A 13,497-nucleotide genomic window follows, 5' to 3' on the forward strand; every position below is an offset into this window, starting at 1 on the left:
GGATATATGAATGAGTGATGGTACACCATAGGCCTAGATCCTCCAACACCTAGTGATACATGTATTACATCCATCAATTTCCGTATGCGTATCTTTATATAAGGTAGCTCTACCATCACATTCAAACTGTAAACCTCGCCTTCTGGATGATAGCGGGGTGAACAGGCAGTGGCTCGGGTGGTTGATGTCCTTGATGATCTTTATGGCCTTCCTGTGACATCGGGTGGTGTAGGTGTCCTGGAGGGCAGGTAGTTTGCCCCCGGTGATGCGTTGTGCAGACCTCACTACCCTCTGGAGAGCCTTACGGTTGAGGGCGGTGCAGTTGCCATACCAGGCGGTGATACAGCCCGCCAGGATGCTCTCGATTGTGCATCTGTAGAAGTTTGTGAGTGCTTTTGGTGACAAGCCGAATTTCTTCAGCCTCCTGAGGTTGAAGAGGCGCTGCTGGGCCTTCTTCACGATGCTGTCTGTGTGAGTGGACCAATTCAGTTTGTCTGTGATGTGTATGCCGAGGAACTTAAAACTTGCTACCCTCTCCACTACTGTTCCATCGATGTGGATAGGGGGGTGTTCCCTCTGCTGTTTCCTGAAGTCCACAATCATCTCCTTAGTTTTGTTGACGTTGAGTGTGAGGTTGTTTTCCTGACACCACACTCCGAGGGCCCTCACCTCCTCCCTGTAGGCCGTCTCATCGTTGTTGGTAATCAAGCCTACCACTGTTGTGTCGTCCGCAAACTTGATGATTGAGTTGGAGGCGTGCGTGGCCACGCAGTCGTGGGTGAACAGGGAGTACAGGAGAGGGCTCAGAACGCAACCTTGTGGGGCCCCAGTGTTGAGGATCAGCGGGGAGGAGATGTTGTTGCCTACCCTCACCACCTGGGGGCGGCCCGTCAGGAAGTCCAGTACCCAGTTGCACAGGGCGGGGTCGAGACCCAGGGTCTCGAGCTTGATGACGAGCTTGGAGGGTACTATGGTGTTGAATGCCGAGCTGTAGTCGATGAACAGCATTCTCACATAGGTATTCCTCTTGTCCAGATGGGTTAGGGCAGTGTGCAGTGTGGTTGAGATTGCATCGTCTGTGGACCTATTTGGGCGGTAAGCAAATTGGAGTGGGTCTAGGGTGTCAGGTAGGGCGCATATGCCATTCATATCAATGCCCTGAAAACAAAAAATATTCTTGATGTAGGTCACAACCTTTGCCATGGAGCCTCAAGTAGTGGAAAGAACCAACTGAAAAATAACTTGTGCGGGTTCTAGAACACCAGTGACATATGAAAAAGTTACTCCAATCACACATCAACTAGGTAAACTGTAGGGATTAATATTCTTCAGAAAATCACCCAAATTTCAATACCGGGAATAATTCATATTTATCCACATTGTCCCGGGAAATACCGCGAAAATCTGAAGTCCATTTAAAGTGTTTGGAACCAAGATTCTGTATGGTCACTATGCCAGGATTCTCCCTAAATAAGAGGGGTGCTGTGCCACTATGTAAAGATTTCAGAGCAAATTAAACTGATATTTAGTAATGATAGAGTAACTGTCTTTGATCGCCAATGACACTGTTGTGAATTGCGAAACAGACAATTCATCAATTTGGAACGTTATGTTCCTCAATTCAGTGCATTTCAGCAGTAGGCTATCCCGACACAGAGCGCGCTCAAGAAGCACAGAGCGTCCCTCGAGTATATCGTTGTCGAATCATACACATTTTGTAACGGCAGTAACAAAAGTCAAATGACCAAAGTTGCTAAACTTGCTAAATAACTTCCATCAAATAATGACAGAATATCTCCTATATTTGGCAAAATCGGGTTGATGGTTATACATATAGCAGACCAGTTTAAATAGTGGAAATAGTTTAAATATCAAGGTATCTTAACCTGTTTAAAAAATATCCATATCTACTCTCATACCGTTTATCGATCACATATTCTCTACCGAAGCTCTCATATGGGCAGCAAGTACGAGACAGCGCAGAGAAGCGGGGGAAATGTTATATCGCTATTTTGACATGCATTGGCAAGAGACATGCTTTGATAATGCAACCTATTGATTGCAGAATAAAATGAGGAATTGTCATGCACGACAGGATTTTGGGTTTCAGTGGAATTGGGACTGGATAGGAAAATAGCCCAGGCTTTAGGACAGGAACATATAGAATTTTCCCTCATGCCTCTATGAATTGTTAACCGACTTAATTGTCTGTGACAGAGACGCCTATGTAGTGAACTCTGCATAGGCTTATCAAATTTGTGACTGTCTGCAGTCACAATAGCAGCTCAAAGAGGCATACGTTATTTTATAGGCTATATGGTTTCCTGTAGGGTTTATTAACTGCATTCAGGTCACGTGTGCAGTCCGGCAGTGTCAATTATGCGTGTACTTTGAATGTATGCCGATTTTGTATGAAGTAAATACTCTAGGCTAAAGGCTACCATGCGACAGCCTATTTGGATAATGTGCTATTTAGAGAACAAGCGATAATCGGCCGAGCCAAAATATTGGGTCCTTCTTTATCGGCTTTGCGGATAGTCCCTCTACATAGCAAAACTGCTGCTAGGCCAGCCGCAATTTACCGCCTGAGCCACGAGCACTGCACAATGCGGAGGAATGTCTAACTGGGAAAATCAGCAGCAGCAAGATAAATCATTCTCCAACAGAAAGTTGCAGTATTGAGAAATGCATGAATTGACACAGTGGCCAAAATCCTGTTGCAACTCCTGTTGCAAATATTAGTTTAGTTAATTCACTAATAATAAGGCTTGTGTTGACGTGCCCGCACATGCATGCAATATGCTAGCTAGCTAAGCGACCTGTTAGCACAGATTACGAGAACTAACCCTTTCATCTGTGGGGTTAGATAGCTATCTATATTAGCTACTATGCTGGCTAGATAAACATGGTGCTAATATATCAGATAGGAGCTAATAGCCAACATAGTTAGCGGGTTATCATTTTGAACATGCACCATTTCCGGCAAGGAGCCATCTGACTTGCGGTGTAATGTTAGCTATTTACTGGTGTGCTGACCTGACCAACCACAATCGTATCAGTAAATTGACAGTTAATAGTTGGATTAGATGATTGTCATAATAGAGAAAGAAGGAACTGTTTTAAAATGCCTAAATAAAGGTTGGAAATGGGTGTAGCTACCTAAGAATCTTCCTGCATGCTTATGGACCAAAAAAGCTGTAGGTCAGCACGTGTGTGTACCTTCTCACTTTGCAAACTATGGGAATATTTGAGTCGTTCAGACAGAACTTGCATCATTGTGTCATCTTTTTTTTCTACCATCGCTCTCCTTGTTAGATATTATGCCCATTTATAGCTTGATAAGAAAATGCCATCGCTATTGAACTAGTTCTCATAGTAGCAATAAACAGCAGTAAGTGATATGAGAGATGTGAGGAGATGTGAAAGGGAGTTACAGTTTAGCTCTATCCCATCGTAGCAGTAGGATCAAGTTACAACGTGCAATTTCTTGACAGCTGAACTAGCCAATTGAATTGTTTAGAATTTCGTCCTGGCAGCTGAGCTGTTAAGAGATGCGTCCTGACAGCTGAAAAAAATATAAAAAATCCTAGTCAAAGATAATGAGAAGAAAATACTAGTTTCATAAGCATTTGTGATCACTAGTGATGCACCAAAATGACATTTTTGGCCAATACCGATATCTGCTATTTTCCTTACCAAAAAAAAAAAACGATACCAATAACCGATATTTAACATTTTTGCGGCCTTTTAAGCATTCTAGTACAGTTAAATAGTTAACACACACATGGACGCAGCAGTCTAAGGCACTGCATCTCAGTGCAAGAGGCATCACTACAGGGTCTGGGTCGAATCCAGGCTGTATCAAATCTGGCCAAGATTGGGCGTCCCATAGGGTGGCGCACAATTGGCCCAGCGTTGTCCGGGGTAGACCGTCATTGTAAATAAGAATTTGTTCTTAATTGACTTCCCTAGTTAAATAAAGGTTATACACAGACACACCACACTGACCAAAAAGTTATTTTGTTAGCATTTACGTATGTCCCCATTACCAGTAAAACATAACCAAAACCTATTTCTTTCACTTATTTGCTGTGCTGTTTTGTTGTTCATTTGTTCAGTCGTTTCATTCTCAACCAGGATTTCACCATACATGTCAAGCAGTGAAGTTTCAGCTCTGTCTGTCCATGGCCTCTTTTCCTCGGTGCGCACTGTCACTGTGTCTGTTTCCATCTTGTCCAACTGTGTATGTAACATGTCACGTAAGCCCTGTTTCTTGTCTGCATCAAAGTAGTGGTCCTTGTACATCGCATTGAGCATGGTGGTGACACAGTAAAGAGAGAATGCCACCGAACCGCTTGTTCACAGCCTGGGTCGGCAGTTTTGTTGAGCAGGCGTTTCAATGCCATAAGAGGGTATCACGTCTGCTGCAGGCGCAAATTATGAGCTTATTTCTCGAGTCAGTTGTTCGAAAGGAGCTAGCTAGTGTGTTCATGTTTACAAGTTTCCAACATGTTCTCAAATGCCATTGAAACCAGCATAACCAGCACATTCATGAGCATGAAATACGACTTTCCTCAGTGCCAGATTTTACGTGGCGTCATTACGTCCTTTACCTAAGTATGTATGCACGTCAGCTTTGACATCGGTTTTTGCACATTGGCGTTAAACTAGACATCGGGCTGATGTTGATGTTGGCATTTTTATCTAATATCGTCCGATTCCGATATCTTCACCGATATAGCGTGCATCCCTAGTGATCACACATCACGATCACAAATCAAATCATGAAATGACTTTGGACCCATAGATGTTCTTCAAACTAACAGCAGTGCCTGTATAATGTCCTTCCATATAGGCGTGACATGCAGGAGTGGTGCTTCTTTGCAAATGTTGTTGATCAGTAGGATAATATTAAGTCCCAAATGGAAGACAAACAGATTGTTTGTCATCTGTAGCACCATAGACTCCACTGATCACCCAAAACAAGCTCAATAACTCAATGCATGCACACACTCCTATTTAATATGCATTCACCTGTATTGTGAATAGGCCTATGCCATCTTCATTTACCCAGTTTATCAAGACATCTACCATTCAAATTAAATGATTGCCATTTTGTTGTTATGTATTAGTGGCCTTCAGCCTCCTTGACACCCAAAAATCGGCATTGGTCCTAAATAATCCAGAATGGTCACTTTCTAGTGGGTTTTTTGTGCTAATCTACTGCTGACATGTTGTGCATTTTGAGGAATTGCATTAGTGCCATATTGGGGGAAAATGTAATTTCTCAGGTCATTTTATTGATGAGATGTGAAGAGTTCCCAGGAATGTCCTGGGATTCCAGTTAAACATGTTAATTCATAGTAAACTGTGTGAGAACTAAAGCAGTGGTGAAAAACACTTAAACTGGGTCAACACTTCCTTGATAGAGACATATGACTTTGCCCTTATAAACCTAATCTGTGGGAACGCAATGTGTGTGTGCGCTGTGTTTGTGCGTGCCCTAGCCCGACCCTGAGATAACTTTAGTGCACTCTGCGCTGATTGACACAGCTTGTCAAGACCTGAGCCTTGCTTCGCCCTTGGCTTCTAGTTGGCATGAGAGTCCGGTAACCTTCACCAATAGTGTCCACAGTGGTCATCACACGCACACACACACACACACACACAGCCAATTAAAAGTAATGCAGACTGAGACCTGTGAGAGTGGCATGCCTGCCCAATGAACACCCAAGACCTTAGGGGTAACAGATGGCCTGGGCAAATAATGCAGTGTGTGTGTTTGTGTGAGTGTGTCAGTCAGTCCTCTTCCTTGCCGCCCTGTTGCAGGGGTGAGAATTGGAAATGGTGTCACTCTCCCGGTCACATAGAATACCAACAGAAAAAACAACAAGAATTCCACCTTATCATTGTTCCTATTCTCTCCGACCTATTCATTCATACTGCTATCTCCTTTTCTTTGGAATCTTAAACTAGAAAAACACATAAAAAAACATAACTTCCTGCCTGAGACATCACATGAAAATGAAGATGCTGGTGCTTGACTTTGACTTGGCAGAGTCAACAGACAAACTCGGAGAGAATATCGTATTATGATTAGTATTTGACTCACCCTCTACATAAAGATGTCTGGCTCTACTACCATGATGCTGCTTCCTCTATCTCATTCATCATCTGATCTGTCTTTAGTATCACAAACAGCAGACAGGAGGAAGCATTGTACCTGGTAATCTGGAACTGGTGCTACGTGTGTTTATTAGAGAAAACAGTGCAGCTCAGTAACAAGACTTGGCTTGATGCAGACACAGAGAGCGACACAGTCTTAACAGTGGAGGGAAGCTGGCAAAGAGGATCAGATTGAATATTTCCTGCCTATTTGATATTGTAGCCACTTTAATACATTAACAAGAGCAGGGGAGATCACTTTACCTTGGGTTATATGTTACAGCAAAAGGGTTACGCCACAATTTTGGAAAGCATCAGTGATTTTAACCAATGATGAGGAGGCATTGACTACTAATTGTTTGATGTCACTGGAATCACTTATCTTCCTGTGTCTTTTTTTACACAGAAATGTGCCATTTTCACAGTATGTTGATGTTGGCGTGGTGCTGGACATCATGAATAAAGAGTAGACATGTTTTAAAATGTCCCTATAAGACCAGATATATCACCTGCAGAAAGTATGACATTTGCATATAAATGATTTGTGAAGCATATATGTCAGCCATTTACGGGTTTATGAAGCCTTTACGCCTTGTAAATTATATATTGTGACCTCTGACAAATATTACCCATAATCCCAATTCAGGTGTGTGACTTCCAATAAGGTTAATATCCAAAGCATGCAGACAGAGGCTGGTTATTATTCTCTCACGAGGGGATCAGACTGAGCCATTACAGGTACTGAGAAAAAGAGAAAATCAAATCTTCAAAGTTCAAACAGCAGTCTGGTGGGCCTTTCACCCTACTGGCTGGCATGGCTATTGGTCTACAGTAGGTTTGATTTATCCCCATTCCTTTGAGCCCCAAACTGACGAAAACAAAAATACTGAGTAGAGACCTACTGCCTGCATGGTAGTAGACACCGGGAGATAACTGAACTCAACACAACTCAGCCAGTGTTTGTCCCAGCGTACCATTCTAGATCTTCCCTATCTTTCTTAACCATCAACAATATCGTGGTGGTCCCACTTCACACACACACACACACACACACACACACACACACACACACACACACACACACACACACACACACACACACACACACACACACACACACACACACATATGCACATATGCACACGCACAAACACGATGAGCCATCTAACAACTTCTCACTACTCTATTTTAACCTACTTCCCAAGACACTCAGTCACACACACATCACTGTGAATAGCACATTGTGGGTGATGAATATGCAGGGGGATTTCACACTAATTATAAAAGTACAAAGATGCCATACAGACACTTTAAAAGGACTGTCGTCAAATCTATTTTACACTCCTAATCAACTGCATTATATTTATGACTTCAAAGTGAGTTCTAATTTCCAATAAATAAACCAGGAGGGGGATAAATGGGGATCACTTTTAGCGTGTCAGCCAAGACACATATAAACATCTGCATAAATTAAAAGAGCGCTTATAAAAGGAACGTTTATAGTCTAAGTTTATAGTCACGCTTTGAGAGGTTTTGGTATTACTTTTTTTAAATGGCTCTTTGTGGAGCAGAAAGAGAGAGGAGAGAGATCTAGAGAGAGAGAGAGAGAGAGAGAGAGAGAGTCTAGATAGAGAGGAGAGAGAGATCTAGAGAGGGAGAGAGGAGAGAGAGAGAGAGAGAGAGAGAGAGAGCTCTAGAGAGAGAGAGGAGACAGATCTAGAGAGAGGTGAGAGAGAGAGAGGAGAGAGAGAGAGGAGAGAGAGGAGAGAGAGATCTAGAGGGAGAGATCTAGAGAGAGAGAGATCTAGAGAGAGAGGAGAGAGAGAGATCTAGAGAGGGAGAGAGGAGAGATCTAGAGAGAGAGGAGAGAGAGAGAGATCTAGAGAGAGAGAGAGAGGAGAGAGAGAGATAGAGAGGCGAGAGAGATCTACAGAGAGAGAGAGGAGAGAGAGATCTAGGGAGAGAGAGAGAGGAGAGAGAGAGATATCTAGAGAGGGAGAGATCTAGAGAGAGAGAGAGGGGAGAGAGAGAGATCTAGAGAGAGAGAGAAGAGAGAGAGATCTAGAGGGAGAGATCTAGAGAGAGAGAGAGATCTAGAGAGAGGAGAGAGAGAGATATCTAGAGAGGGAGAGATCTAGAGAGAGAGAGAGAGGGGAGAGAGAGAGATCTAGAGAGAGAGAGAGGAGAGAGAGAGATCTAGAGAGAGAGGAGAGAGAGAGATCTAGAGAGAGATCTTGAGAGAGAGAGGAGAGAGAGAGAGAGGGAGAGGGGAAAGAGAGAGATCTAGAGAGAGAGAGATCCACAGGGGTAAGATAAGCTCTGGGGCTGACCTTAATAAATACTTCATCGCTGCCCATTTTGTTCATTCATACTAAGGAATTAACAGGGAGCAAACAAGTTAAACAACAGGATTGGCATTCTAAATATTCACTCCAAGGGTCCTTTTAAAATGCAAGTTACCATGGAACTTATGGGGGGGGGGGAATCTTGCTTGTTTGTAGGTGACCAAATACTTATTTTCCACCATGATTTGCAAATAAATTCATTAAAAATCCTACAATGTAATTTTCTGGATATTCTTTCCTCATTTTGTCTGTCATAGTTGAAGTGTACCTATGATGAAAATTACAGGCCTCTCTCATCTTTTTAAGTGGGAGAACTTGCACAATTGGTGGCTGACTAAATACTTTTTTGCCCCACTGTACATCCCTTTTCATACACCTAGTGGCTTCTATGTCTCTCTGTCCCCTCTTTCCCTGTCTTCTCCTGTTTGTCGACTTCAACAGGTATGGTTAGACAGTGGAAAAGTGCAGAAGAGGCTGAACTTTTCTTTGATGAGAGAAGAAGAGAGTAGAGTAGACAAAGATGAATAGAGAGACAGAGAGGGAAAGACAGAGCGAGATGAAGAGAGGGAGAGAGAAACAAAGACAGAGACATGGGAGATGAAGAGAGGGCTAGAGAGAAAGAGAGACAGCGACATGAGAGATGAAGAGAGGGATAGAGAGAAAGAGAGACAGCGACATGAGAGATGGAGAGGGATAGAGAGAAAGAGAGACAGCGACATGAGAGATGGAGAGGGATAGAGAGAAAGAGAGACAGCGACATGAGAGATGAAGAGAGGGATAGAGAGAAAGAGAGACAGAGACATGAGAGATGAAGACAGAGAGAGAGAAACAGAGACAAAGATATGAGATAGAGAGAGAAAAAGAGAGAAAGTAGAAAGTTAGCAGCCAAACCATCTTCGGAAGAGCCAACAGCTGCCCTCCATCTCCCTCCCTCCCCCTCACTCTCTCCCCCTCTCCCTCCCCATGCTCCCCCTCTCCCTCCTCCTCTCTCACCCTCTTTATTTCTCTCCCTCTCCACTGCAGTCTGGAGATAACACTCTATTTCTAGCCCTGCACCAGAGAGTCAACAACAGCACCCGGTACATGTGGCCTATCACCCTATTTACCCTGGATGAGGCTCAACCCACCAGTCATACACATACCATGGAACACCAACCTGACACACACACACATCCATACCAACCATAGAAAATATCACAGGGAAACGACAAGAAAGAGATGTCACCTCACCAGCTAAACCTTACAACCTGCAAAAGTAGATATGTATCCCATTTCCTTAAAAAATAGGTCAGCAGATGAAAGGACAGGTTTTATGGTAATACCATAATAACATGGTAATATCAAAACAGGATATCCATTTGTGTTTCATGATACAGATGTTTTCATCTCAAATTATGGTCTCAAACAAACATTAATACACATTATACATTTCATTGTTCAAGAGTAATGTTCATACCCACCACAACCATGATCACTGTTATCAACACCATGAGACTACAGAGTGAGTTAGTGGTTATTGTTACTACTACAGTGTGGCCCACTATAACCAATGTGCTATTCAGTGTTAAAATGGAACCTACATTAGTGTGTGAAGAAGAAGAACCAGAACCCGCCACCAGTTAGACTAGAGAATCCTACTAGGAAAGCAAAGGGGCCGGTCAGACAGGCATTTATTCATTCCGTCCCTTTGCTTTGCATCCAGAGGGAGAGAAAGTGAGACCACCACCACCAGACCAGACGGAGTAGTTTAATATGGGTGAAGGAGGATGGAGGAGGACGACAGGGGGGAGATTCCCTGGACCGGAGAGTGGCTCCACCAGGGGGGGCCACCACCTCCCTTCCTACCTGACTGATGCAAAGCCTGGCTCTGGCATGGGACCACAGCGGCGGGTATGGCCCCGTGAACTCTGGTCGTCAGGGCTGCTGGTTTAGATCCACCTGGAACTGAGCTGGCCTGGCCCTGGCTGGGCCGTGGTGCACTATCCAGGCCACCGTGGGTGGCATGGGCTTGGGGCGTAGACCCCGCGATGCGCTGCTTCATCTCCGAAGACAACAGACGGCCTTTGTGCATCCACTCCTGCATCTTGTTGACGGTGACTCCATGGGGCTTGGCAGAGCCTCCCCGGTCCCATGCGCTCATCTCTCCATCTCGCTTGCTGTTACCACCCTGCTGGGTGTCTGCGTTGTCGGACGATCCAGTGAGGCTGTTGACCGAGCCACTACTCTCGTTCAACTTGAAGTCTTCACCGGTGTCTTGAAGCAGGTCGTCGCTGCTCGTGTCACCATTGTAGCTGGCCTGTTTCTCAAACGGGTCAGAGGCTCCAACAGCCTGTGGCCTACTTGCTCCATCCCCATTCTCACAGGCAGGGCTTTGGGAACCGAGGGCCTGGATGCAGGGCGCATTGTGCGCACCACTGCGGTATTTGATAGCTCTGTCACTAGTGGAACGCAGTAAGGGAGGCCCAATCCTGCTAGCAGATAGATTCACGAGGCTCTTGCTAATGACATTTTTTTTGAGACTTGGATCCACTCGTTTTTCACTCAGCAGGCACAACAGGATGGAGTCTGTGTCAGACACCTGTTGGACACTGTGCTCTCCCGACGACCAAGCATCACTGTCCACGTGCTTGATGGACAACCGTGAGCACATGCTGTCCCGAGAGTGACTGGAGGAACTTGCCTGATCTATAAAACCGTTGACACTGACCTGACCATCAAAACTAATATCATGCATGGTGTTTATAAGAAGGTAATAGGCCTCTTTCAACTGGCTCCGCAGTCTGTCTGTCTCCTGCACACTGTCGCTAATGACTTGTCCTTTGGGAACATCTTTTCCCGACTCTATGGCTTCTATTTTATCTGAGCTTTTTCTATCATTTGGACCTAACGACTCAGATACATAAAAGGGAAGAATTACATTATCATAATAATCATCATCCTCGCTATCTAGAGAGTAGTGTCGGAGTGCTCCTTCTCTTGCGCATATGAAGTGGGAGGCCACATTAACGTCGCATATCTCTAATTCAGTGGGGAAAAATGTCGGGCTCTGCAAATGGGTCACCCTAATGTTGTCCCCTGTAAATTCAGGCGAGCTCCCGTAACTCTCTATGTTTCTAATCACAATGTTTTCCTCGGTGTAATTACGGTCCGGATGATGCGCACACGGGATACCCGGCGGACACATTTGCGTCCCGTTATTTGTAACATTGGTTTTTAATATTTGGTTGTGGCCAGGATGCACGTTTGCAGTAACTTTGAAATCATTTATAGACCTCTGCCCGTTGTCTGCCTTGTAGTTGTACACAGTTTGATGGCAGGAGTCGTCTGTCTGCCCGTGGCTTACTCGAGTCTTTAGATCTTTGTCAAAGCAGACATTTGTTCCATTACTCTTTGAAGCAGGATAGTGGCCATTTGTCATTTTAACTACCCCATCAGGCCTTCTGTGGTATATAATGTGATTATTAGGACTATTGCTCCCAAACCCTATTGAATCCCCTGCGCTATACTGTCGCGGAATGGGGACAAAGTGTTTTCTCTGTTCGTGCGCTCTACCTATGTGTCCTTGTTGTAATTGTCCAGAGAAGTAGCCGGGCCCTTGTTTATGGATTCTGATCATCTCGTCTCTATCGTTCCCCTCGTACTGAGTTGCTCTTTGAAGTGAGACCCCCAAGAGTTCCTCATTTACTCGACCCCTAATCCCGGAGCACCCGCTACCCTGATTGTCCCCCGGCCCCCGGCTAGTGTTTATGTGCATGTTAGCTGAAGCCTCGTACTGCTGGGGAAACTCACTCGTCTCAACAACTCCTACCGTGCTCTGCTCTTGATCTAATCCAACCTTGTTTACTACAATGTCGTTAACGTAACTATCGTTACCTCTCATGATGTTGTCTGTCAGACAATGCAACTCTGCGAACATTACTACTGGACGAGTTTGGCCGTCTGGGTTTTGAGAAACTTTTCCTTTACCTGCTCTGCCCCCATTAGTCGCAGCGCCGTATCCACCAGCCGGCGTCCCTTTCTTAGATTTCTTCCCCCGAAGTTTTGCTAATAAATTCCTCCTCAGAGGATCAGCCATTCCTTCCTGTCCACCGGTGTTTCTCCAGTTTCAGCACACGCTCTCAGATGGGTAGAGATCGAGTTTGAGCACCCTTTCTGCGGACAAAATTCGCCGGGCGTGCAAAGTCCTCCCCATTCTCCACTGTCACCTCAAAACGGTCTGCCTCGGCCTCACTGACTGGCTTTAGCTACTTAGCTCACTTGCTCAACTGCGCCTCTCTCTCTTCTCTCTCCGCTCTCCGGCCCCTTCCTCTCTGCTCTCTCCGACCCCCCTTCCTCTCTGCGCTTGCTGTTCAAATATTTGGAATATTTTCTGGCGGGGGTGATAGGCGCATTGCGCAAACTCGTACGCAAGCAGTATAATATTTAGCTACCTGCTACATTGTAGAACTTCACGACAATATGTTAAGAATTTGTCAACATTTGGCTGCGTTTACACAGGCAGCCCAATTCTGATATTTTTTTCTCACTATTTGGTCTTTTCTCCAATCAGATCAGCTTTGAATAAGAGCTTGTGCTGTGAAAAGATCTGATGTGATTGGTCAAAAGACCAATTAGTGGGACAAATATCAGAATTGGGCTGCCTGTGTAAACGCAGCCTAGTATGCCACTGACACAACATGTGCCATTGTATCCTAGAGGCAACATGTGACAGATTAGCAAATCACTGGTTACATTCCAGTGAAGCTATAAACGCATGAATAAATCCCCACTGAGTCCATATAGGTCTAGTCAAAATAGGCATAATAATAATAATAATAATAATACATGATAATATTAAGTAATAAGCCAGTCCAGAATCTATAACAACTGATAGCTATAATATTTTAAACTGTGATTATTTATAAGTGTTTATTAGCAACTTGTTTGTCAATCTCAAGATCTGTTCTTGACATTTTCTATTAAGGTATATTTACGTTTACTCAAATGA

The 13,497-nt window shown here is 44.4% G+C and overlaps 1 protein-coding gene across 4 annotated transcripts in view; it reads right to left on the reverse strand.

Annotated features, from left to right (window-relative positions):
• The window catches only part of LOC139409459 (synapse defective 1, Rho GTPase, homolog 2 (C. elegans)), a 75,423-nt gene extending 62,639 nt beyond the window's left edge, over positions 1–12,784 (reverse strand). For 3 of the 4 annotated variants that reach the window (XR_011634402.1, XM_071154634.1, XM_071154633.1), the window contains exon 1: positions 10,356–12,784. Coding sequence is in view for 3 of the 4 variants with exons in the window: in XM_071154634.1 (XP_071010735.1) it covers positions 10,356–12,585 (2,230 nt within the window). In the remaining variant the exon portion in view is untranslated. The remainder of the gene's footprint in view (positions 1–10,355) is intronic. The other variant, XM_071154635.1, reaches the window with a different exon arrangement.
• Positions 12,785–13,497: the final 713 nt, after the last annotated feature.

This window comes from Oncorhynchus clarkii, chromosome 5 (genome assembly GCF_045791955.1).
Source record: "Oncorhynchus clarkii lewisi isolate Uvic-CL-2024 chromosome 5, UVic_Ocla_1.0, whole genome shotgun sequence".
Classification (NCBI taxonomy): Eukaryota; Metazoa; Chordata; class Actinopteri; order Salmoniformes; family Salmonidae; genus Oncorhynchus; species Oncorhynchus clarkii.